The sequence below is a fragment of the Theropithecus gelada genome, chromosome 4, assembly GCF_003255815.1.
Source record: "Theropithecus gelada isolate Dixy chromosome 4, Tgel_1.0, whole genome shotgun sequence".
NCBI lineage: Eukaryota > Metazoa > Chordata > Mammalia > Primates > Cercopithecidae > Theropithecus > Theropithecus gelada.
The window spans coordinates 50,104,641-50,132,518 of NC_037671.1; the positions used below are offsets into that span (position 1 = coordinate 50,104,641).

General features: G+C 39.4%; 1 protein-coding gene and 1 non-coding gene across 2 annotated transcripts in view; both read left to right on the forward strand.

The window, feature by feature from the left end:
* The window catches only part of OPN5 (opsin 5), a 44,879-nt gene extending 18,558 nt beyond the window's left edge, over positions 1-26,321 (forward strand). The window contains exons 5-7 of the mRNA XM_025383608.1: positions 8,151-8,392; positions 11,655-11,712; positions 23,925-26,321. Coding sequence (XP_025239393.1) covers positions 8,151-8,392; positions 11,655-11,712; positions 23,925-23,933 — 309 coding nt within the window. The 3' untranslated portion in view covers positions 23,934-26,321. The remainder of the gene's footprint in view (positions 1-8,150; positions 8,393-11,654; positions 11,713-23,924) is intronic.
* Positions 23,326-23,489, forward strand: LOC112624031. The gene has a single exon (XR_003119349.1). It is a non-coding gene; the product is annotated as a U1 spliceosomal RNA (small nuclear RNA).
* Positions 26,322-27,878: the final 1,557 nt, after the last annotated feature.

Here is a 27,878-nt window from a genome sequence, read left to right on the forward strand (position 1 = left end):
TCATCCAAAGCTTGTAAGTGAGGGGTATCTCAAAGGCTGTTTGGGTGAAGGGGTGGGGATTGCTCTGCAATGGGTGCTTGTTGCTGACTGGTTGGGTTGGGGATGAAATTATAGGGGGTCAAAGCTGTCCTCTTGAGCTGAGTCTGCCCAGGTGGGGCCACAGGAACCTTGGGGTCCAGGTGTAGCTATGAGTGTCAGACATGCAAAAAACCTGAAAAGATATCTCAAAAGGCCATAGGTTCTACAATAGTGATGTTATTTGCAGGAATAATTGGGGAAGTTGCATATCTTATAACCTCCAGACTAAGGGCTGACAATCATTTATGTCTGCACTTTAGCAGAACTCAGTCTCCTCTCATTTCCACCAGTTTGATAGTCTCCCATTAGCTTTTCAAAAGTGCTTGAGTTTGGGGAAAGGCCTGTTATCATTTAAACTTGAGCCTAAATGTCCCTCAAAGTCAGCCTGGCCCCAATCCCAGGAATAATTAAGGGAAAGTCAAGATGGGGGTGTTAGAACAGTTCAGTTCACTGTTACAATTTTTCTTACTGATAAAATTTTTGCAAAGACAGTTTCAGTACAATGACAGGAAGACAATCCCAGAAGCATGAATTAGTTTTTCCAAATATTATTATGCCATATGTGTTGGTACTTCATAGTAATTCATTTAACACACATCCATCATTTACAATGTTACAGGTCTACAGTTATTATACAGATCCCCTGGGCACCTGAATTTTTCTTAGTGCCCCTTATTTATACCAGGAAGCCCTCCTGATTCTCCCTGGCTGGTTAAAGTCCACCTGCTATGTATGAGCCATCAGAGCAGTTGGCATGTTATCTTTGGTGACACTGGTCATATTTTACTGAATCACATGTTTATAGCTCTCTTTTGTAAGATAGTAAGTGAGGCAAAGGAAAGTGCTGGGGTTCCTGTTTGCCACTGGACCCTATAGCCTGGCACCTGCTAGCTGTTTAATCAGGATCGCTTGAATAAATACATAATTGAATAAACGAAGTTAATCTAATTACCTTGATGAATGTTAAGAGGTCCCTTGAACCCTGGCTTGAGTGCCTCTGTTTCTTTTATACCTGACAGGGCATTTTTCTTCACTGTGCTCTTTTACATTGACTGTGAAATCCTTCTAAAACTCTTAAAGCTCCATTTCCCTTAAACAACTCCTCCCTTTTCTAGCTCGTCAAATGCTATTTATCATTGAAGGGTCAGATTCAGAAGACCCCGTGTGGACTCTAAGGCAGTTTGTGGGAAAGTTGAACTATATTGCTTTAAAGAAAACCCAAACCAATTAATTAATTACATCCCTCTGTTCTTAGCTTAAATGTCACTTCCCAGAGAAGCATTTCCAAAAGCTGAATTCAGATCCTCCTATTAAAATGTTTCGTTGCAGCCTTTACATTGTCTTCTTGGCACATGTCACAATTTTTAATTAATTTACAATTTCATACTTATTTGGGGATTATTCCTTCATTTCCTTTTTTTTTTTTTCCTTTGTTACCACTACTTGATGAGCCCTGAGTGGATAACAGCCATGTTTTTTTGTTCTCTTTGTGTCCCCAGGACCTAATACAATGACCTGAAGGAAGGAAGGATTAGTTCAGAGCAATATAATCATGAAAAAGGTTTAAACTAGGGGTCAATCCCAATTTTGCCACTAGCTCCTTGAGAGGTGTTACATAGTCAATGTGTGTTTTTTGTTTTGTCTGCCAGAGGCTGAAAGACTTCTGTATCTGAGGAATTTCCAACATGTTGTTCCTTGCTTAGAGTGGGAGGAGAAGCATTGTGCCTCTTAATTTAAAAGATGCTGAAAAGATCAGCCACTCATTTCCCAGAATTCCCCTACAGCTATGGACTTGGGCACCAGCCCTCAGTGTGTCCCAGGAAGTAATGATATGGCCTCTAGGGGCAGGGAATTCTTTCCTGAGGCCATGGCCACAGCAGCAGTGGTTTCTGCATCAGAACCAGTTCTGTCACAGCTTTGGGTAGCATTTCTCTCTGCTTGATCTCAGTAGAAACTGCAGTTTCCCAGTGTTACTTTATGTTAACCAGTATCATTTAAATAAATGTATTTTCTGCCTCACTCACCCATAGTCAATTTCTGTTGCTTGCAACTCAGCGTCTTGATGAACTAAACCTAGAGCAAATCATTTAATCTTCCTGGGCCTTAGTTTTCTCATCTGTGAAAGAAAGTAGAGAAAGAGAATGAAATGATATCTCAGTTACCTTCTAAACTCCATGTGTCTATGAAAATGACTAGATTTGTTCAATTGTTTAAAGGTCTTTGGCAATAGCTATTGTTACTAAAACCACATGGCCTTCCAACCTGAGTATTTGTTCCTCTCCAAGACGCATATCCTCACTTCAAGGGTTTTGGGCCATCTATAACCAATAGTGAAGTCTCTCCTGTTTTGTTGAACCAGATACTTGTAAGTTATTTTCTGTTCTTTAAGTCAGCCACTGCCTAGTCAGGAAATATTGTGTTCAGTTTTGGACCAAAACCCCAAAACACAGATGCATAGAGTGACATGACCTAATTTGCCGCCTCTCTTTTCAGTTGCAGTTTTTGCTTGTTTATAGAGTAGTGGTATTTTAAGATTCGAGAAAATTGCAATTGGGAAGTGTGAAATTCTTGTTTTTCTGTTCTTGATTTTTTTTGAAGTATGAATTCATGTTTATTGCTTAGATCACAACCAGGATTCACAGATGGAAGGTACACCAAAGATGTCAGAAATTTTTTCTTTACAAGTTTATGGAGGAAGGTTTAGGATGGTTGACCTTCATTATCATTCTGTGGATAAAATAGAAAGAAGGAAGAAATTCCAACTAGACACACTCAAAGCTGTCAAATTACTTAATTTCTTAAAAGGTAATGTGAAAGCTAAGTAAGTGTCACCACTCTTATTTGTGTGTGTTTGAGAAGGAACCAAAGAAGGTAGGTCACAGTTGTCAAGATCCCTCCCTTCCTGCTTGTCACTGGTAGAGTCACTCAGTGACAGGTGGCTCTTATACAGGGAAGGTAGTAGTCCCATAATGGGAATTACTGTCTTTTAATATTATTTTCTTACTGGTTGGAATCAAATCCATATACTTGCTAGCTAGACCCAAGCTAGAAAAACAAAATCTTGTCACCCGCATGCTCCCGTCAATTGCGCTGTCTCCTGAAGCAGACAGGATGCACATTCTTCCTGTTCTCTAATGCATAGAGGTGATCTCTCCTGGGAACATTATCTCACTCTAGCCACTGAAATATCTTTGCTATCCCCAGTCTAATTGGTTCTGTAATGCAATTCAATCTTGTTATTGACGGGGAACTTATTTCATCTCTTTGGCCCTCTTTTTCAACCTTACTTTCACATCAATTCTATATCTTCCTCTCATCTATTTTATTATTCCAGGTAGTATGCAGCTTCAAGTGTTAGCTGAAGTCTTATTTGCATCTGATCAAAGGAGCCTGGAGAGAGGAGCTGGGCACCCCCTCTGAAATAGTTGTTCCTAGAAAATCAGCGATTCTGCCCCACTCACGCTGGTCAGTGGGGCCGAACCACGACTAGTATCACGGAGTTACTCAGAGTATCTCCATGCCAATGACTCTTCCCACTATTCCACACTGCCTCAGCACATTGAAAGGAGGGAAACTCCTTCTTAGAAACCTCACCTGCTGGAATGCTTCAGATGTATTAGACCCAGAGGCATAGCCTTGGAGAATTTACTTTCAACCACATTATTCTATTATTGCTTTAATTGGTTAATTAATTGGAATTGAGCAATTACGGACAACACTGCTTTTGTGACACAATGCCAGCTTGAATTGGTGCTAGAAACTGGCTACATCCCTTGGTCCTCTACAGCATGATGTACTTAAAATGAACTGGGTTGCAGATGTGTGATTCTTTTGTAGAAGCTAAACACGTACCCTGTGAATTTCCGCCCACAAAAATTGTCTAATTTAGGATTTGAAGTCTTACTGCTTTTCCAGTGACCCAAAAAGGCAGTGATAAAAGTGAAGTAATTAAAAAAAATAAACAACTTAGAAAAAGTTGATGGGTACAGGAGCCTGTGTTAGAACTGGCTTAAGAATATCTGGAGTAGAGATTTTAGAAAATAAAAATTAAGACACATTTAGAATTGAGGAAAGTCAAAAACAGACTGATGAAAAGATTAAATGTATTCCCAGCTGAGTAGAAAGTGTTGACAAAAATGGAGTGTAACATGAAAGTTTTGAAAACTTTCGTGGCCTATATCTTAAAATAGTTTTTACATTTAAATGTTTAATATTTTGTGGAGTATATTTTAAAATGAAAAGGTTATAGAAAGTGAATGTCCCTTATATTAACTTTGTATTCACTTCAGAAACATAAATAACATTGCGTAGTACTTTTTAGATCTAGCCTTTTATCCCTCTTTCGGCTTTAAACTCAATTTCTAAGTCTTTCAATTTAAAGTATTTAGATTTATTCTAATCCCAGAAAAACCACAGTGATTCATTTGCTATGTGTTTGTAAAACTGCAGTATATTTAATTCTTCTATGTCCTTTTAAGAAGGATAACATAATGCAAATGTTTTAAGTCTTTCCTGTTCCCCAATTGCACACTCTTCTAAAAGTAGAAAACACGTAAAATGTAGAAAATATTATGGACTAAGTGCTAATCTATTTTTTGTCAATGACTTTGGCAGCAACACAGAAAACAGCTTTTGGGATACTGTGAACTCATCATATGACTCACCAAAGAAGCAAAGATGGAGCTATGTTAAGTCCCTAGACATCTGCTAAAGCAAGCTTTATTTCTATAGTCAGTGTTTATTTGGGGATTTAGAAAAAGAAGGCCCTCACTGTGAGCCTTGAGGCATCCATTCCATTTACAAGCAAAAGTCACACAGACATAACTAAATAAAAATTTCTCCTGGGTAAGCTTTGTAGAAAGATAGAAAAGCAAGTCCAATGGGAGAGCTGCATGTGTACACTGGAACTTGACAGGTAAACTGTTAAGCACAGGTGACAGTTTGGCCAAGAACTGAAAGCAAGGTTGCAGGTCATGCAGGAGATCTGGGCTCACTTGATTCATTTCCTGGGGATTCAGATTCTCTATTTGCAAAATGGAGCAAAATCGATATTATTAAGGGTTTTTGTGTGTGCATGCTGCAGTTAATGTTCAGAGATAAGTTCTGAAATTCTTGGGTGGAACTTTAGAACCTGAGACTTTAGGGCAGATTTTCCATGTTTCATTCTTATACACCCCACAGAGGTGGGTTTCCAGGGCAAACACACCCCATAGACAGGCTGTTTCACAGGCCAAGTAGACCGGAGGCTGTGGAGCATTTCTTGCTTACCACTAAAGCGTACTGAGATGCACGTGCACACATATGACCTTGTTATGGGAAAAACACATCCAGTCAACCGTCTAAAACAAAAAAGGCATTCACAAATAGTGTTGCTTTAATTATTACTAATAAAACATTGTATGTCTCACTCCTTATCATTGGTTCTCTAGAACTTGTCATGACCCTGATGTTGGGAATTGTTATTTTGCTTCTTAAAGTGGGGGATGGGAGTAAAAGGAAGTGATACCTGGCATAGCTGCATCCTTACTCAGAGATTATAGGAAAGTCCAATTTTCCTGGAACTTTATAAAATCCCCAAGGTGGGTTTGATCAAGATCTTTTGAGTCATGTGCTGCTCTCTATTCCTATTATCGTAGCCAGGAATGTGTAGTCCTCTGCTTGGTCAGACTTGGGTCATGTGATGCCCATGATGTCAGCTTCATAAAGCAGCCTAGCAGGTTGAGGGGTGCTGGTGATGCTAAGGTAGAAGAGATACACTGGGAAGGTGGAAACAAAGGTAAAACAAACAAACAAACAACCCCCCGCCCCAAACAAATAGATGTCAACTGTGCAGAAGACTGATTTGAATGTAGATTTCAAATTTATTTTACGGAAGGAATATCCTAGTAGATAACAGTGTGTAAGGATACTTTGAAGTTAGTGTACGCTTTTTTAATTAGGGCCTGAAATAGCACAAGTTTTAAATAAAAACCAAAGTTTTGATTGCATTTGTTAGTCTCAATACTCTAATTTCTGATTTCTTCTTTAGACTCTTGCCCAGTCAAACCTGCCAAGAGTAGAAATTCTACATGGGCAGGGATGTGTCTGCTTTGTTTATTGCTTTATCCTTCACACAAAGCATGTAGAAGCTTGTTGATTGAATGAATAAACAATGATCTTTCTACCTTCTATTTTTTTCTGTGCCATTTTCCTCTACAGGCTAATCCTCCTAAGCAGAGCTCTCATCATATTTCCTGCTCAAAAACCTACTAGTGTCTCAAATAATATAGAATTAAGTGCAAGCTCAGTAATGCCATACAAAACCCTGAATCTTTCTTTCCTGCCTCATTTCCCTTTGTTGCTTTCTCATACCACAGTGAATAGCTCACTGGTTCCTATACTGACCTCCCACATTCCTGTCTATGCCTTTACTTTGTTTCACCACTATTTCTTTATTTCTACTTGTCAAGGTGCATGTCCTCTTTGAAACTTTCCTCGATAGGCTGGGCGCAATGGCTCATGCCTGTAATCCCAGCACTTTGGGAGGCTGAGGTGGGTGGATCACCTAAGGTCAGGAGTTCGAGACCACCCTGGCCAACATGGTGAAACCCTAGCTCTACAAAAATAGAAAAATTAACCAGGCATGGTGGTGCACAACTGTAATCACAGCTACTCATGAGGCTGAGGCAGGAGAATCTCTTGAACCTGGCAGGCAGAGGTTGCAGTGAGCGAAGATCACAACACTGCACTCCAACCTGGGCAACAAGAGTGAAACTTCGTCTCAAAAAACAAACTCCCCAGTTTGCCCAATAGGATGTACATGTGTCTTCCTCTGAGCTTCCACTTAAATCATATTCAGCCTTGTACTGTAGTTATTTGTATTCTAGAGGGTTACAACTCAGGCTCTAGGTTTTACTGGTATTACCCCACTGCACTAGGCATAGTGTCTTACACAAAGACTTGTTGAAAAGAGTTTGTTGAAGTGAGATGATGTATAGGGGTCAGGTAGGTAGTTACACAGCACTAATTAGGACCACATTATTAAAGGGACTGAATTGCAGATGGTGAGAGACTTGTGAGGGTGTTTTAAACCCTATCACTAATTATTCTTTAATTAGTGAAAATAAAGAGGTCCTGAAGGTGATTATAATTTTGTGAGAGTGAAAAGTGTTTTCTGGAAAAGTATTGTTCTATAAAACTGTGCCACTTTGGCTGAATCTCAATGACTTATTTTACATTATGTACCTAGTGATTTCCACTATCTGAGCCTCAAACCTGAGAAAAATTTGAGTCAAAAGAAATAACATTTAATAGAAATTTCTGAAAATGCAAATTAGAATTTCAAACTAGGGCAGAGTTTCTGTTTCCTGAGGTGAATATGGATGATGATTTAAAATTTCATCAAGGTTGGCCGGGTGCAGTGGCTCAAGCCTCTAATACCAGCACTTTGGGAGGCCGAGACTGGAGGATCACGAGGTCAGGAGATCGAGACCATCCTGGCTAACATGGTGAAACCCTATCTCTACTAAAAAATACAAAAAACTAGCCGGGCGTGGTGGCGGGCCCCTGTAGTCCCAGCTACTCAGGAGGCTGAGGCAGGAGAATGGCGTTAACCCGGGAGGCGGAGCTTGCAGTGAGCTGAGATCCGGCCACTGCACTCCAGCCTGGGCGACAGAGCGAGACTCCATCTCAAAAAAAAAAAAAAAAAAAAAAATTTCATCAAGGTGAATATATTTTCCATCGAGTTTTTAAGTGAATGTGGGTTGAGAAGTCCAGAAATATGATTTCCTGCCACATGGAGGCATAATCTGACAGCTATTTGAGGGTTATATTTTGGGTCTTTGGGTACATTCAAATTCTAGAGTGGAAACTAGATAGGATGTGGTAAATGGGATAAAAAATTGTAATCACTTCTTTTGGCTGAACTTCGCAGAAGTCCATATGAAATGATTGATATAGACAAAGTAAATGAAAACAATGACAGACTTTCTTGGGTGTGAGAGGTGACCTGATCCTTCTCCATACCCATAGTTTCAGACTCATGTCCTTTACCAGCTGTCTTGATTCTTTTCTCTGTTGCTTTCCCTCATCAGGTAGCGATGTTGATTTGTGCTGGATTCCTGATTGCCTGGATTCCTTATGCAGTGGTGTCTGTGTGGTCAGCTTTTGGAAGGCCAGACTCCATTCCCATACAGCTCTCTGTGGTGCCAACCCTACTTGCAAAATCTGCAGCGATGTACAATCCCATCATCTACCAAGTTATTGATTACAAATTTGCCTGTTGCCAAACTGGTGGTTTGAAAGCAACCAAGAAGAAGTCTCTGGAAGGCTTCAGGTAAAACTTCAGAAGCTGGAAATGAATTACACTCTCTTTGTTTCAAAATCTGGCAGGGTTCAAGCTCCTCAGATGTGCTGTCTTCTCAGGGTTAAAGCTCATCTCCTAGGAGTAGTGTAGGAAGGACTTTATTTTCTGTTTATCAAAGATCCTGAAATCAAGTGATCAGCTATGTAGAGGTTATATGACATGGATAGATAGTGAGAAGTGATTCTGTTTTCAATTCTGGAGCAACTAAGATACAGAGATGTGTCCATCTGAGCAACAACCACTGTTTATCCATGGCTCGTAAGTTGCATATCTGGGACCAAATCCATTTTATTCTAAGAGTACTATTTCACATGGCTTTGATCTCACAATAGAATGATTCTCTTGTTTGGCACATAACTACCACTAACTAAGGGCATAAAAGTTGGGCAGGCAGAGGAAGGAAGGGGAGAAGGGAGATGACATTTCTGCTGTGTGCCAGGTTTCTTTTATTTTATTTTCACAAGAGCCTTGGGTTATTCTCTTTCTTTGTCAGAAGAAGAAATTGAGGTTCAAGTAAGGTTAGAGTTAAGCAAGCTGCCCATGTTTAAACAGCCAGAAAGTAGCAGAGGAGGAATTCAAATTCAAGACTGCTGGGTTTCAAAATGTATGCTCCTTGGTTGATACTGTTTGTGCTACACAATGAAAAGAGTTTGGGAATCCAGCACCATTTTTCCTAAAGGCCCAAAAAGCTCAGGGTGAGTACAGACTTAGGGGTTATTGGTGGTCTTCTGTGTCCACTCAGGGCCAGTATTAGCAGTAAAAAGTGGAACAGGCACCTGAATTCATGGTCTGAGGTGAGGGGTGTTGATAGGGCCCCTGGTTTCAGTGCTTTTTGTTCTTATTTACTTGATTTTTAGATATTTTTCAATACTTTTTCCCTTGAGTAAGTAAGGGACAGTGGAAAAAAAGTAGAACTAGCTATGAGAAGATGTGGGTTTTGTCTTGTTCTTTCATTGTGCCTGAGCAAGTGACATATATTTTGGACCTTAGGTTCCTCACAACGGATCAAACGCAAAGATGACAAAAAGGCACAAATAAAAGGTAGCATTATCATTATTGCTGTGGTACAGGGGAAGAGACGCACAATTTGAAGATAGAAGACCAGTATTTAATGTTCGGCTGTTTACAATATGTTTACAATAGCTCTATATCGTTGAACAAATTAACAACATAGAGCCAGAACTGAAATAAACAGTAATAATACCCATCTCCTGAAGTTGTAAGAATTAAGCAAAACTGATGTGTGGAAAGATCTAAGGGATAATTGTTAGTAGTGCTTTCATATTTTTTGGTGGTTGCTGCCTTTGCTGTTGAATTGAACAGTTAAAACCAAGTGCTAAAACGCATCTCTTTCTGAAGTAATAACACTATGTCCTCATCAGCTATTGATATTTTGTTACAAATGCAGATGGAGAGAATAATTTTAATAGAGCAGTTGTGGGAGAAAGTAATGGCACACTTCTTCATCTGAAGGAGATGGGAGTTTGACAGGCATGACTGCAAGCAAATTTCACGTACCTCATCATTTTGCCTCAGACTGCCTCTGTGTTCTGTACATTCACTCACAACCGTGAGCAACCCATAAATATTCAATACTCAACTTTGGGAAGAGGGAAATTTATGTGGGAGAAAGTGACTTAGGGCCACAGACCTTTGGGAAAATCAGTCAGGCAAGAGACAGCTCGGTTCACTGGTTCCTATTAGCTGTTTATACGAAATACATCAATTACTCTGCTAGAGAAGGACAGGGCTATTTCTTTTATCTAGAAGGTCAGCTTTCAGGGGAAAAAGCAGGTGGTAGAGTCGAAGCAGTGAAGAGCCCTTAGGTGCTAGAGGTTGAAGCCTCTTTGTGGAAGGAATGCTGAAGAGATATTGAGTCGCAGATTTTAGAAGGGGCAGCTTCAGAGAAGAGCAGAAGGGTGGATGGTAGCCACCAGACGTTTCTTTATATCTTTATAAAGAAGCCAGAAAGAAACCTTGTTTCTCTTTGTTGTTATTAAGAAGCTATGGAAGTGAGTAATGTGCGGGTCTGCAGAGCAATGTTAAGTGATGTGAAGCTAGTTTAGAATTATTGCACATACCAAAACAAGTGAATTAAACTGGATTAATCAATATCCTTGTTCTTTTCTTTTCTGAGCCCTGAAATGTTTTTGCTTATAAGGGGACGCCCTCTTGGGAAATATTTTGAAATCAAATAATAAAGCTAATGTATTGAATATGGGATTGTGGAAATAAATTTTGGGTAATTTTAACAGTCTATTACAAGCTAAACTCATTTTTTCCTCCTGAATTGAATCCCCTGAGATTTTGGTAGAAGTTGGTGAACCAAAGGAAACAAATGTGGCCAAGAACTCTTTCTGGAATGTTATTCTTTTATCCAGATGTAGTCTCCCATATTTTGTAAACAGCGCTTCTCCACCCTGGCTGTGTAATGGAGACACCTGGGGAACTTTGAAAAATGACTGCTCCCTGGGCCCCATCTGTCGAGATTTGGCTTTGTCTGGATTGGTCCTGAGCTTCCATTGTTTAATTGTTTACCTCTCCCAGATGATTATCTTGTACATTGTTGAAAGCTAACGAACCAGAGGCTAAGAAAGGAAGACACTGGCAGTACAGCTCATGGAATCATAGGCCTTTGCCAACACAGAGACAAGTGAGGGCACCTATGGTCAGTGACAGGGGAAAGAGGCTTCAGATGCTAGGCCTATCTCAGATGGAGAAGAAATGTTCAAAAGGCACTGGGGGTTCAAACATTTGATTGGGGGTGTGCAGTGAAGGATGGGGTCATTTACATTCCTGGTATTGAGTGAAGATAACAAGGGAGAACAAAGCCGCAAACTGGCGTTGCTATCATAATCAAACCTCCCCTGACCACCTTGGCTTGCAATGCTGTCTTATAAAGAACATTCCTTCAGTGAGTGAATCACAAGGCCTAGTTGAGTGCAGTTTGGTGTACAATTAATTGTGTTCTAGAAAACAGGAAACTCATGATGGCACAGGAAATGTGCCATAAATGAGTGGCTTGTTTTTGGAAAACTCTGATCAAATAATTCCTTGACTTTGAATATTCCAAATTGAATTATTATTTTTTATCTGTTGCTAATTCAAGATTTCTGCACGTAATCCTCATGGTAGTCGAGTTTGACATATACATAGGTATGTCTATGTACATATGTATTTGTGTGTGTGTGTATGTATATATTAAATTGCGTTTTTCTTCTCCTGTATCTAGGCTGCACACCGTAACCACAGTCAGGAAGTCCTCTGCTGTGCTGGAGATTCATGAAGAGGTATGAAGATGGATACAGCATCAGTATGGACACACTATTCACTTATTTGCCTCTTCTCTGCTGTAAACATTTGATTGTGGCCACACTTTTGTCTTTATATTATATTTTTATATTTTGCATAGTTTTCCTCAAGCCAGGGGTTGCTGGGAAATTCCAATGGCTAAATGGAAACTAGATTACAGGATACTAATTTAAGGAATATTATCAGGATGAGCGTCCCTGGAACTTTCTTTTCATGTACTTTAAAACCTGTTGTCATGCCAAACAGAATTGAGTGTGAGATAGTGAGGAAAATATTGAGAAATTTTATTTATTAGGGGGTTATTTAATTTTATTATATCATTGTCATTATTATTTCTTAATGTCGGGTTAGGGAGGCAGTGTCTGGGGCTCATTTAGGTGGACGATCATATATGTTGGGCCATGGCTGTTTGGTAGGTACTTTGGTTCTCACAGCCATTTTTCATGCTGGGGGAGGTTCACACTCTGATGGCAGTCATTCCACAAAGGAGTCCTCTGGGGAAATCAGTTTTGCCTTAAATCACTAATGGAAAACTCTCCTGTATCTCCAAATTTAAAGACAACAGTAATTTCCGCTGATGATAATTTTACCCACGTGGGTTTTCTCATTAAGTTCTACTTACTAAAATCATGGATGTAACAGGGCATTATGAGTTGTAATTGCTTAAGTAGTGAATTTAGTGAAGATAGCTATTTGGAAGTGTTATTTCTTCTCTTTGTTTTTTGTTAGCTTGTTATTTCTTTTGTTCATTCTTTTTTTTAAACAAACACCTTTTGAGGCAGATAGGTAAAGAGATGTAGATATGAATGAGATGGAGTGATTTCAAAGACAGATTCCTGCCCTTTAAAAACTACTGAAAGGAGAAGGCATGTAGATACTATGTCCAAATAGGTTTTCTACTCGTTGTCTATTATCTTTTCTCCTAATCTGATAAGCAGGGCCATCTACATTGCAGTTCTTTTAATTAAATGACTAGACAGGTGTTCTCTATGCTTCTCTATTCCACCCACCTCCCCTTCTGCTATGAACTTAAGCCTTGCTCATCAATTGTGATTCTGCCTTTCTGGTAGCTGCCAGCAAGAACAGTGAAAAGGGGAAGAGGGTGGCCCCTCTCATGCCATTGATAACCTCTCCACTCCTTCCACTTGAAGGTTTATAGAGAATCATACCCTCCTCCAAGGCTCAACCTCAATACATGGCACCTTTAGTTCCTTTGTCTTTGTTCTTCGTCAGTCAAGGGTGTGGGATGAGGAATGACTTGATAGGTGTCATTGGTTTAAGATACATGCCAAATAAATGTTGGAAAAACATGCTCTATGATCAAAACAACAACAACAACAACAACAACAACAACAACAAGCAACAACTCTGCTTGGGGCTTATGACTGCATATCAAAGTCTGGAGAAAAGAAGAGGCAGAATTGTCATTAGACTAGAAAGGCAAGGAACTTTTCAGCAAATGTGTAAATTATAGAGGTGTGAGAGTGTGTGGCACTTCAGATGGAGGTGGACACAGCTGTAAAGCACAGTCAGGTTTGCACTCCTCCTCTGTGCCCTTTGGCAAGTTTGAAAGATGAGGATAATAACAATAGTATCACAGGGTCATTGTGAGACTTATGAAATAGTATCCACATAAGTCACTTAGCACTATGCGGGTGACAGAGAAGCATCCCTGTGTACTAACAACTGCTCTTATTATTATTAAGGCGAGTGGTGGTGGTCAGAAGTGGAGCTGGGAGTGGCAGTCTGGCAGGAGCCAAATCAGACTCCAAAGGCCTTGTTGTTTATGCTGTAATATGGATTTTATCATGATGGTGATAGGGAGACCATTCGTGATTTCAGGCTGGGGAAGAAAGACCAGTCTGGTGCCAATGTGGAAGGTGGATTGTCTGCATAAGAGTGGGGAATCAAGAGTAGAGGTCAATAGACCAGTTAAGAGGCTTTATAAAAAAAATCACAACTTATGAGAACCTGAATTAAAAAATGGCACTAAAAATGAAGATGAAAATTTAGGTTTAAAATATTTTGAAAAGTGACAAAAAAGTGGTAATTGATTACATGGATGAATAAGAGTTGAAGATAACTTGGGGCCATCTGTTTAGGAAATAATGTAGATAATGGTGTTTACAGAGAGGAAAAATACAGGAGAGCGAGTGGGATGGGGGAGAGAGTGAATTATATTTAGAACATGTTGAACGTGGAGCATTTGCAACGTAGGTAAAGATATTCAAAATAGGTAGTTAAAAATAATCTAAAGTCATACTGAATGATATATAGATTATATCATTATATCATTATAATGATATAATTATAGATTATAGAGTTGCAGAGTGAAGCAGGTAGGACAAGAATGCTAAAAGAGAAATTGCTGGTTTTAAATGACCTGAAGAAAATGAAGTGAAGGAGATTTTTTCCTTCTTCTTCTTTTTTGTGGGGGGATGATTATGGAAGTGGATGATGGATGGTGGTGCAGGTAAGAAAAGGAGAAAAGAACACTCAGGTTGGTGTAGATTTGTCTAGAAGGTGGAATTTAACATTAACATTGTACAAACGTTCCTGAAAACAGGTACTTTAACTGTTTAGCTAGAATATGGTCTTTAACATGGCTTTATAAATGCATGTATAAGAAAAATTGGCATAGTGAAAAGGAAAAAAAAAGAGTTTAAATTGTAGGAGCTTTGGAGGAGATCCTAGAGTTAATGTCTGCTATCAATTTGAAAAATATGATTTAAGTCCTCCATGCTTTGGTACTACATTGTTTTGGGTAATACTCTGAGAGCTGGGAGGCACCAGAATTGATAGAGATGTGGTTCTTGGGGTAGAATGGAGGAAGAAAAAGCAAGGAGTCTTTGAAGTTTGGCTCATGTACACCTGACTGTCAGTGGATAATTTCCTGAGTGGGTTTTATTTCCCCAGTGGCTTCCAATGATTGGAGAAAGCTCTGTACAGTCCTCAAACACATCTGCAAATTCAATTTTAGCTTAAAAAAAGATATATTGCATTTTATGTCTGGGAGCATTATGAGAAAGACTGCAAAATCCTTGAGCTTGTAGCTATTCCTGTTCTCCTTTGGGTTTTCATAACTGGTCTAGTGCCTGATGCATAAAGGACACTTGGAAAGTTAATGGTTGAAATCAAACAAGTAATGACTTGGGGGAGATATGGAAACATGGGCTAGAATATTAAATCAAGAATGTAAAATCCTGGATCCCTGGACTTTCATTTAAACATGGCCTATCTTGTTAACAAATAAATGAGTAAATAAATTTGTAAAATGGAAATTGAGAGTAGAAATGCCCTACTAACTTGAAAAGTTGGATTTCAAGAATCATAATAAAATATAAATATATTTTAAGTTCCTCCAAGTAGAATGAAGCAATAAGAATATATTTCACACTAAAATCCAAGTTTTTGACTTTTAGAAATGTAATTGTCTTGAGAATCAAGCATTATGCTTATTTAGAACTGAAATGGTAACTACCGAAATCTGTCTCATTTAATTTCCCACCACTGCCTTTAATGACCTTTAGCAACATGAGCCACAAGTCTACGAATAGAAATGCTTCTCCATTAAGTTAGTGCAAATGAGGGAGAAAAGACAAGGAAAGGAGGGGGAAAGAGGAAGAGTCAGAGCTAGCTGATGAGTAGGCTGCTGCGGGGATCAATGATGCCGGCATAATGAAATGTCTTGAAGGCTGCCAAAACGTCAGAGAACATTATATATAGAATGAAAATATATGTCATTAAAGAAAAAAGGTTAGCAGAGATAGCATCAGTCTTTGATTCAATAACTAATTTTGTAGAGAGGGAGCCAGACCTCATTGTCCAGGAGGTCAAAGGGTTGACCATTCTGTTATCATGGGGCAAAAGGCAATAAATATAAGACCCCACAGGGGATTTGCTAAGAAAACACATTTAAGGGCATGCCCTCAGTCAGTACAGACTTTGCTCAAAGCCTCATGCTATTGGTGGATGCCGTATTGTAAAATCCCTGGTCACCACTGTGACCCTCAATGATTTTTAAATGATTTAACCTTCAACATATTTGTTCATCAGGTTATGGGACTACGTGGGATATATTCTAAAAATACTTTAAGAAATTTGAATCAAACCATTATCATTTAAACTGATTTTCTCAATTCCTTTGAACCTTCTTTCCTTAGCCTGACAAATATACCCTCACATGCACCACGAGGTCTGGAATGGACAGACAACTATTACTTAAAACATATGTGAGAGAAAAAATTCTTACAGGTATACATGGGCTTTGTTAGTTTTGTTTTAGTTTGGTTTTAATATTGGCCAAATCTACATAGGCAAATACTGCATTCACTCATTCAGCTTTGCATTCAGGCACTTCTAAGCACCTGAAGTATACACTGTCCTGAATGTTTGGAAGATACAAAAGAAGGGGACAATGTGTTTTTAGTTCCTTAGGGATTTGAGGGTTTTGGCAAAGTTTTGACCTTTCTATATATTGTAAATACCTTTAAGTGTGGTAGTTTTTAGATGAAGACCTATAGGTTTACTTTGATGACAGAAACTGCAAAATATCAGGAGAAGTCCTGGGAATTGATTTGCATATGTCTCTGTTCCCCTGATGAAAGAGAGAACTATGGGGCTTTTGCAAGGTCTTCTAGGGCAGAATTCAATCATTGCCAGGCCAATGTTCTCCTGTTATCTCTGGGTATTTGAATGTTTGGTTCAAGCAAGGGAAAATTTCTTGAGTCAGTTTTCTTCAGGATACAGCAAAATGGAGCTGGCCAAGTGATTTGGGGCAGTGTGGATTAGAACATTTTCTTCTAAACAGTACCTAGAGCATTGGAGGCACAGCGTAGAAGTTCAGAGTACAGTTTCAGAATTAGCAGATCTGATCTCAAACTCAGGTGCTGTCATTTACCAGCTGTGTAGGCATATTACTTGATCTCTCAGTGTCCTTGGTTGTCCTCATTGTGGAATAGGGGCAGTCTCATCTCATTAGGATTTGTTGTGATTCATGTATCATCTGTAAGATTCTCAGGACAGTTCTGGCCCATTGAAAATATAAGATAAAAGGAAACTATTGTTATCATCACTATTAGAGGAAATAGGTAATTATTCCAAGTGGGTTTTGTAGTGATAGGAGTGAATCCTGTTCTTGAGGAGGTAGGAGGACATTTCTTAATATGTCTGGTCACCATAGATCTGGGAGATGTTCAATCTGTTTGAGAAAGTGAGAAACACACCAAATTTCTGTGGAAATAGCAACTGGTAGCTCTGCCACAGGAAACTTGTAGTGTTAGGAACTGATGCTATGAGAGATATTTGCCCTTTTGAGCCACGATTGGAGGTGCCAGGTAGTGCATGAGACCAAGGAGAATAGAGATTTACTCCACTCCGGTGGGAGTCATCATGGAGACATACTGGCAATGGAGAAGGGGGCCAGAGCACCTTGCCTATTTAGCTTTCACGAAAGGGTCGAGATATTTAGCCTTCCACTAGACAGTTTGCTGAGATGGGAACACAACTCCTTACCATAGATTTTTTCTGGAATGCAGGCAGAAACAGAAATTCTCACTGAGCTTCATGCCAGTTACAGAAATTCTCAATTATCGAGACCTCTAATTCTGACTTTAAATACATAAAAGTGTATTGAAAGCAGAGAAGATTCCATTTTGGAGGCCCATCTGGGATTTAAACTCATTAATATCTGCGTATGATGTTGTTGTATATAGAGTGGTTTAAATCGTTGTTACCCAAAATGTAGTCTGCAGACCCAGAGCTTGGGTATCTCCTGAGAGCTCATTAGAAAGAAGGAACTTCAGCCCCATGCCTGACCCACTACTGAATCAGAATCTGTAATTTAACAAGGTGACTTTCCTGCCCATTGAATTTGATTAAGTCAATGATTCTGTTAAGACTAATGTGTTTTTAAGTCTTTTTTCCATTGGATGTGGTCACAGTCAGAGGTGTCCTGAGAAATGGTACCATAATCAGTGGGCAGCTGTATAAGAGCAAGGACTTGGAGTCTTGAAAGTATCCCTGGATACTGGGGATTTGTGAGCAGGACACTCTCTAAGGTATGTTTCACCCTCAGGACAAAGGGAGATTATGGCATCAGCTGTCTTGCAGGGAGAATTCTGAGATGACAGCCTCCAGTGGAACACTAGGGACAAAGGCCCATTGACCTTTTCAAGAAACCAGGGAAGGGGAAAATGAAGCTCTTGGGTGAGTCAGCATTTCTTCGCATACAGCTATGTTAGGATTGACTACTTAGAGCTAATTTGTTCAGAAAGAAGGATATTTTCCTTAATACCAAGAGTTACACTTATCTAAGTATTTTCTACTTTGAAAGTGGCATTCACTTCCAATAGCCACCCGATCCACATATATATACACCCAAAGAATAAAATCTAATTTGTTAGAGGGGGAAAAAGCACCTAATACATTTGAAAAATGAGCCAAATTCGTCAGCAAGCATGTGGGATTTATTCAAACTGCTCAGAATAGATCTGAATCTACACAGTCTGACATTCCATCCATGTAGAAGCAAAGCCATGTGTGAGACCAGGCTGATAAAATGACTTAAATGATTGGAAGTGAAGAAGAATAATAGCATTGAAGCAGCAAGTTACTCACGACATTTCCAGAGAGTGGAGAATCAGGCACTCTTCTCTAAATATAGGACTGGGCCTGAACATTGTACAAACACTTCCAAGCTAGCGTTTTGTAGAAACTCACTGCCAGTGGGGATTTGGCAGGGCATTCATCCAGAGGATAATCTCAATCTGCAGTTGAGCCTGTGTGTGGGGCACAGATGAGGCTCTTAGCTCAGGATGGCGATGAAACCACACACTCCACAAAGATGATGTCTCTCCAAAGCATGGGAAAGTGTGCCAAGGTGAGAGATGACCCTATCCACCTCTTTTGAGCTATTTTCGGTATTGTTAGATGAGGTACCTGGGCAGGCATGGAAAATCAGCAGTCAGGTCAGCTGGGAGCTGGGATATTATGTAGACTTCACTGTAAGAAATGACTGGCTCAAAGGTGTTCATGACAAAGGTTTAAAGCAACTGGAGTGTATTGAGGCTGAGCAAATATGGTGGAAAGGAGAGGGAGAGTGGAGGCAATGTGAGTGTCTGAGACCGTTAATAAGCAAGAGAATTTCCTGTCTCATTCTGGGTTGCAGCAGCTGCTGCTGGTCCAAGCCCTGCAAAAGAAGACAGGCATTTAGAAGATCTAATAAGCTGAGGACTGAGGACTGTGTGGGCAGAGGAGAGCAACAACTTCTTCTAGACAAATCCTGCTAAAAAAATATGCTTGCAAAAGTTGGTACAAAAAGGAGGCAGGTGTGGCTTCTTTAAATTTTTTTTTTTTAATTATTTTTAGCTCCTGGAGCAAATATCAGAAGTGGTTAAGTAACTGTACTTGTAATTTAGCAGCACAATAAGAATCACAAGAAGAATATGTGACTGTGTACTCACCCCAGGACACCCTAAATTTCCTGAGTAGTGGCATCAATGCCCTGACTTGCTGGTCAGAAATCTCTAAGTAATTCTGAAAATTAGGAATATTATATATATATTACAGTATAATTAGAAATATATATACACATTACAATATAGGTAGAAATGTGATACTGGAGAGGAGAAAGGGAGTAATTTATTCCACATTCAGTAGTTTAGTGCCTTGGTTTCATTCAGTGTTAGCAGAATTTAATTTAATTTAGTTTAATACAATTATTAATTAACAGTTCATCATTCAATATAAATGATTTTCAAATGAACGAAACCATTTGCATTAGTCAGGCTGCTGCTGTTGCTGGCATGTTTCCCATTATAGTGTCTTATAGGTTTCTCAAATTAAGTTCTGTGCTTCAGAATGGTTGAAATTATAGGGGAAGTGATATTATTCCAGAAAATACCCTGCTGGTTTTATTTCTAATGCAAACATAAGTGAGGAGTGGGAGGAAATATTCTGAGGTAGTGAGTCTTAGATGTCAGCTCATTATACAGAATGAGCTGTATAATACATGATTCAATAAAGCATGTATCAATACAGGATTCCAATTAATACAAATAGGTAAAATGTGTTCTCATTATAGTGAGAACATGATTAAAGTTGGAAACTTGAGTTATTTTCTGGGAAGCAAATTCCTTCAAGCAAAATAATAAAAGCTACAATATTAAGTTTAACATATGCCAAGCATTGGTTTTATGTAAGAGTTAGCATACTACAGCCCTGTGGCCAAATCTGGCCCACTGCCTGTTTTTGTAAATAAAGTTTTAATGGAACACAACCATGCCCACTTGTTTACATATTGTCTATAGCCGCTTCTCCTTTCGAGTAGAGAGAGAGAGAGAGAGAGGGAGAGAGAGAGAGACAGAGAGAGAGACTGTTTTGCAAAACCTAAAATAGGACCTTTCTGGCCTTTATGGGAAAACTTTGCTGAAGTCTGCTCTACTTTTTTACTTGTTTTAACAGCCCTAGGGATTATTCTTTGTCCCCTATCAGGAAACTGAGGCACAGAGAATTTATGCAGCCTGCTCAAAATTACACAGCCTGTCAATGGAAGAGCTGGGATTCCAGCTTTCTCAGTCCGCCTCTGAAGCCTGTGACTCTGAGTACTTTGCTATATGGTTGACCGATTTATTCTGTATTTAGATTTCTTCTTTCATCTCGCTTGATTTAAACTCCCACTCTAGGTCTCTTACAATAATTCTATTTCCTTGCTTGATTTACACTTGAGATGAGAAATTAGAGCTGATTTCTATTCCTCTTAAGGGAGTCAGGAGGTCCTAGACCAAGCGCACCAAATCCTAACTTGGTTTATGGGATAAGGGAACCAGTTGTATGGGGGTATGATAGCATCTGAGGATAAATTCCAATAGACATTATTTATTGAGTGTTTCCTATATAGGATGCAAGGCAAAAAATAAGGCATGCTCCTTATATGAAAATAGATCACGGTGTGGTGGAAAAACAAAGAAGAAAGTACAGTTGACTCTTGAACAATGTGGGGGTTAGGGGCACTGATCAGCCATGCAGTTGAAAACCTGCCTATAACTCTGGACTCTCCCAAAACTTAACTATTAATGGCCTACTGTTGACCAGAGGCCTTACCAAGAACAGAAACAGTCGATTAACACATATTTTTTATGTTATATGTATTATATACTGTATTCTTACAATACAATAAGCTAGAGAAAATATTAAGAAAATCATAGAAAAGAGAAAATATATTTATTGTTCATTAAATGGAAGTGAATCATCATAAAGCTTTTACCCATATTGTCCTCACATTGAGTAGGCCGAGGAGGTAGAGGAGGAGTTGGTCTCGCTGCATCAGGTATGGCAGAGGCAGAAGTGGTGGAGGAAGTGGAAGGGGAGGCAGGCGAGGCAGGCACACTTGGTTTAACTTTTGTTTCTTTAAAAATCCACATATATAAGTGAACCTGTGCAATTCAAACCAGTGTTGTTCAAGGGTCAGCTGTAGATGGTCTCATTACCTTGTGGAGAATGCTATGACAGAAGCTGCACAGGGAGGGCTCTCCTAAGCCACACGGGTGTGGGAGGGGATGGAACCCAGGGACATTGCTGAAAGACGCAATCCCCGATGGAAGTTGGTCAGAAAAAAATTCTAGGAGGGTCTTCAAAACCAGAGAGAGCTTTGTGAGGAAGAGCACACTGAATGTCTTGGCACAGTATTATTCTGGAGGCTCTGAGAAGTTGGGTACGAGACAGAAAGGAGTCAATTCACTAAGGTCTTTGAACACTGATATCATCACGGTCAATAATTTTCACTGTTTCCAGTTGACTGTGGGAAAAATATGTGAGCAATTTTAGCACATGTAAATTGTTTTAAGATTTTTATTTTAAATCCTATAGTTTCAGGCCAATGTTGTCCTTGTTCTCATCAAAATGTAGCATTCGAAGTACCTATATTAGGGTTGCATGGGATGCTGGTTAAAATGTAAATCATTGGGCCCCACTCACACCTCATACATCTGACTGTCTGTGGAATAGTGGCTACAAATCTGCATTTAAGAAATGCAGGTGTGGCCGGGCATGGTGGCTTACACCTGTAATCCCAGCACTTTGGGAGGCCAAGGTGGGCAGATCACGTGGTCAGGAGTTCAAGGGCAGCCTCGTCAGTACGGCAAAACCCCGTCTCTACTAAAAATATAAAAATTAGTTGGGTGTGGTGGCACGCACCTGTAGTCCCACCTACTTGGGAGGCTGAGGCAGGAGAATCGCTTGAACCTAGAGGCAGAGGTTGCAGCAAGCTGAGATCACGCCACTACCCTCCAGCCTGGGTGACAGTGAGACTCCGTCTCAAAAAAAAAAAGCAGGTGATTCTTATTCCAGGTGACTCTTATACACTCCACAATTTGAGAAACATTGAAGGATAGTTTTAAGAAGAAATCGGGGGAAAATACATCCATACAAGGTCTGTTAAATGTCTGAATGCTGGTACCTGGGCTGCAGAGAGAGGGTAATTAGATTTTGGAAGTACTTTGGAAATAAACATGGACAAGAGTTTGTTATTAATTGAGTGTGGATGGTGGCTAGCAAGAAGAAAGGAAATGCCTTTCCTTATTGAAAAAAATATGACTTAGGCTATTGACACGAGATAGAGAATATTTTCCTCACACCCAAAACTGTACTCTTCCTATCTTTTCTCCTAGATTAATTTAGATTCTTGCTCAATAAATTCCCCAGTTTTTACTCTGAAATGAAACATGCCAGCCATTTTGGAAATGGATGCCCAGTTTAGTTCCATAGAAACTCAAAGGCATGTCCAGAGTAGTAGGTTGGAATTTGTATTTCTTGAGAGGAAGAGGCTGGTATGTAACAGGGTGTGTTTGAAATTGTCTTGCCAAATGAGAGTGCTGTGGAGTCTGGCAAGAAGGGCAGTGTAGTTCTATTACAGAGTCTGTTCTGTAGGCAGATTGGCCATGAGAGATAATAAAAATTTGTTCATGAATGAACATCATTAGAGTATTTTTTTATATTGTAAAAAAATGTTATTTGGTTGATTGTTTTTATCCTGCCACACTTATGTTGTTCAAATCCTCCAAACGACATCTTCCGTCTTCAAGCTCCACAAGCTAATCTGTTCTAGATAATCCAAAAGTAGGATAAGACGTTCCTCTCCTGTTTTCGAAGGACACACCTTTGAGGAGGATACAGTTTGCCTTGGTTGCTCTGAATAACACAAGAAAATAGCATAAAATCCTGCTGTGATCCCAGCAAAGCTCCAAGCCACATACTTGTTGAAAGGAACATAACTAAGACAGTCATCAGAACTGAATTCTGACTCTGGTTAGTTATGTGGCCTTGACCCAATGTGTGACTGCATATTGATGTAGACTGAGACACAAATTTAAACCTCAGGAAGCTTATACTTAAACAGAAAAGACAGAGTCAGGGGTTGGAGAGATAGTCTGGCTTCAACAAGGAAGCACTATTTGGGCAAAAACTTAAAGAACAGATTAAGTTTTCAGGCATAGAAGGAGGCAGAGGGACATAACTGGAAGCCCTAGCAGAGTCATACCTGGAAGACAGACAAAAGTTTATATTGGATGGATTGAAGGGTGTGTAAGGAGAAGACACCTACCTGTCAGGGGAGACACCACGATTCCTAAGATTGCTTTCCCAGGGCAAGGCTTATCCATTGCAAGTTGGATGTACTGACCCCTGAGACACCTCCAAATATGGGAAACTCTACTGCAGAATTTGTGGTAGTGTGGGACTGTGTTCATGCTCTCCTCTGGTAAAAAAAAAAAAAAAAATCTTAAAAAATGAAAAAGAAGGGTATATGGGAGAAAATTAGGCAGTATAGGTGAGTAGGGAGAAGATCCTGCAAGGCCTTACAGGTTAGTCTTTGGAGGTTGCATTTCATTCTAGGCAATGCTTAGGAGTAGAAGACAAGGACATGTATTGGGAGACTTTGGAGATTCTATAGGTAAGAAAGGACCCTGAACTAGAATTGCAGCCATTAGAACATCCAGGAAGGGAACAGGGCAGGATGCACCTGGAAAGAGGACTCTGCATGTTCTGGGAGAAGCCATCTCAGTGACAATGTCCATTGCAATCCCGGTTCTTTTGGTGTGTGTATGGTATGTTTAGGCTCTGAATTTAGTTTTGGACTTTCTCCACTTACTGGCTGTGTGCCTCACCCTAAAACTCAATTTTTTCTTCTCTACAGTGGGAATAACAAATGTTCTGGTTGTGAAGAGTGCATCTGAAGTGCTTACACAGCGTCTGGCACATGCAGAGAAATTAGCTTACAAATGTTATGTTTCTGACTTCTCGCCTCCACTCCACTCACCCTGTCAGGAAAAAATAATTCACAAGGAATATCAAAACAATGATGCACCCTAGGAGTATCCAAGTATCTTAGCTGAGTTATCTCACTCTAGTATAGTGGCAGAGTTACAACTAGAGAGTGCTAGAAACCCACGCTTTCAGCATCCTGCAGTGCACACCTCAGTCTAGTCAGTAAGGACCTCACTTTCTTCTGAACTGGGGCTTGTGAACGCTAGCCTGGAAAGCCTGATTCAAGGAGATCAGGCTGTGTCTCTAACTGGAGCAGCTACACTCCACATCTGTAATTTGATTTGTTCTATTGCAGATGATGTACTGGGCAGAGGTGAGTGTGGATTGGTGAAAATCTGTTTTTATGACTGGCAAAGCAGTGCAGGGGGTCTTTTACTGATAAGAAGCATCATCAGTAGAGTTTGTCCCTGATGCCTTTACCACAGCATCTGAGCCGCTCTCAAGTTTTTCCAGGCCAGCTCCAGTTTCAGTGAGGATAGTGTGGGCTTTCTATGCCCCGAATATTCTTACTACAGTTAATATGTAGGTTACTGCCCCAGCCCAGCTGCAAGTTCCCAGATGTGAATTCCATGTAGGCAGAAACTGTACGGTTCTTGAAATTGAATTATTTCGTTGTTTTTGTTTTTGTTTTTGTTTTTTTTTCCTGCTTAAAGCTCCTTGGGATGCTTCCTCTTAAACTCTTAAAAGTCTTTGAAGAATAAGAGGTTAAGCTAGGACAATTTGAATCTATTATTTGGTTTTTTTTTGTAAAAATGAGATCAAAATTATCCCCATAATTCCATAAATTAGCTTTTTACCTTCTTTCTTTTTACTTTGCTGGAAACTATACAACAGAAACAAAGTAAGAAGACTCTACCTTAATTTTAAAGGTAACTCTTACGTAAAAAAGAAAGTCATTATGTCAGGCCAAGGGGAGAGCGGAAAGGGGAACTTTAGAGAATGGAAACAAACTTAAGCATCTTGTAAATTTTGAGTGAATTGTGAACACATAATGAATGAATGAGAAGGGCCGGCCAGGAGTCTGTGAAATGGTCCAGCTGGGAGATGCCTAATGCATAAACACAAATCTTGGTGACAGGTAGGTTAGCTATCTGTGAACTTTCTAAAGGTTAAATAAACAACAATAGGATTTTGTTAATGTGCCAAAGTGAGTTTAAACCATGAAAGACATGATGCAAATATGCAAGTACCTTTAATTGGGCATAATAAAAAGTAATGAGGTATGGTTAAAATAATTACATTTAGAACAAGAGAGAAGTTAGGGAGAATTTTTGTCTAAAAAGCCAAAAAGTGACAGTTGATTTTGTTGTTATCAGGAGAGAGAATTTTCTTAATGTAATAAATTAGGTCCTTTGGCAAGTGAAATGGGTTCTAGGCCAATTGCAAGTCCCTTTGGGTTCCCTGGCAGCTAGAAACCTTGGCATTCCCAAAAGACAGCTTCAGTTAAAATGACAGATGAACCCGAGTCTTCAAGTCAAAACTACTGTTGTACCACATCTATTGAATGTTTGGTGATTCAAGTCTCTGTTATTCAGGAACTGATTCTGTTTTTCCTCCTGTCAAAACCTTCGGTTGATTTTGACTGTAGTAGCACATCTGGCAGGAATATGAGAGAAAAAAATTAAGTTAAAAATATAATTTCTATTCCATTATTATTATTTTTTTTTCTGTAAAAGCCTTTATGGGGAAGAAGGGAAGAAAGTTGAGATTATGAGTAGAGATGATACTCGCCTTTGGATGACCCGGCTGGGTTCGCCTTTGACTGCCATAACCACAGGTGACCTCATTAGGCTCCGAAGTGTGAGAAGAGCTTCACTGCCAAGTTAGTGAAAGAAACAGATAATTTACTTTTGCTTGAGTGGGTCTGTAGACCTTGGGAGATTAGCCATTTCTCTTAGAGTTTGGTGTATGTATTAAGACACAGCATGTATGCAGGTATATATATATATATTTCTGGTTTGTTTAATATCTTTTTAAAAATTTTAATGGAATTTTTCAAACATGTACAAAAGAGAAAGAATCCTATGATGAACTCCCATGTACCCATCATCCAGCTTCAACAGTGATCCTATTGTGGTTCATGTTGACACTCATCCACTTCTTTCTCTTCCCATCTCTCCCCATTATTTTGAGACAAATGAGATCCTGGGATTTCATGAAAATATTATGAATATCTGATTTGTGAGAACAAGATTTCCCAAAGCATGATCCCCAGAAACCTAGTCCTGCAAAGCCACTACAAAAATAAAGTGTTCTAATCTCCAAACATTTTAGGCAATTGTTAGATATCATCTCTCTTTTTTGAAGAGTTGTCCCATGTGTGAATACATTAATGGTTCTTCACCTAAGAATGCATTTAAAGCAGTGTCTTCCAAACTTAATTGAGTCTGGAATTCTTTATTTCCAGGAGAGTCTATTTACATTGTGAGGAAGAAATGTTAAGAGACAGTATTTACCACATTGGCCAGGCACTCACTATGTGTCAGGTTTGCTGTTAAATGCTTTTTATGGGCATTACTTCATTTAATCCTTATAACAATCTTGTGAGGTGAGATTGACAGATGAATATATTACCCCGTTTTCAGATGAATAAATTGAAGCTCAGAAATAGAAAATAACTTGGCAAAGGTCACATCAGGGGCAAGATTTTCTCCAAGGTCTGAATGACCCTTGAACCTGAGTTCCCAACCCTCATGCTATGCAGTTGGAGAAGGGATATTAACAATATCTGATGACATGAGCATCCTCTGTGGCTTTAAGGTATTCCACTTTCTGATTTGAAAGGCACTGAGAAGTTTATATAAGACAATAGAGGTGAGAATAATCTAAAAGGTACAAAACAACCTTTGTACATTCTATCATCTAAAAGGTACAAAACAATTTTTTTCTATGGAAGTAGAAAATATTATGAATCAATAATGTTGTACTCCTATTTTCTTATTCTAACAAGGGAAACAATAACACCACAGAGCATACATGATCAGAGTCATTAGGCTAAGAACTTTGTTTAGTAATATTTTCTATTTCCATAGGAAAATTGTTTTGTGCTTTGTAGATTATTTTCACCTCTATTGGCTTAAACTTCCCAATGCCTTTCAAAAAAATTAGGGTAAGCATTTTTTTTTTTTAATTCAGCAAATAAGACACAGAAAAGATATATATCTTGCCAGAGGTCTGAAGTTCATTACAGAGCTGGAACCAGAATAGATATTTATGTCCAGGGCAATTTTTTTGGCTGCACCATGAATATTGCATTGACAAATAGGATATGCCCCCAACTCCCGGCTTGTTCTGGTTGGTGTAAACCGGGGAACCAAAGAACTGGGAGGGAAGGGAGACTGCGTTAATCCGGAGTTACTTGATAGTGGAGAGTCCATTGGTGTTAATACTGTTTTCAGGATTTTTCGGAGGCAAGGTCTAGTGCTTCTCTTAGCATTTATATCACGTTTTACATATTTTCAGGTAGGAAAGGAAAATCTAAAGATTCAGTTTTCTTAGGACAAAACTGAACTACTATCATAGTCCATTGCTTCTTTACACTGTGGAAAACCCTGCCAGTGCTCATTTTGATATGCACTTATCCCCAGGCTGTTTTGGAAGCTCTGGTTCATGGCCCAGCAGTGATGGGAGGGGCTCTGTGGAACCACTCAGGGATTCCTCAGTGGAGGTATCCATGATATAGCTGGGAAGAGGACCAAATGGTGAGGTGGAAGAGTGGTTATTTACCATCTATCTCACGTTCCTTGTCAAGGTCAATGTCTTATTTTCTAGATGACATGTTTGGTATATTATTCCCTGAGTCAAAAAATGCAAAAATTAAAAT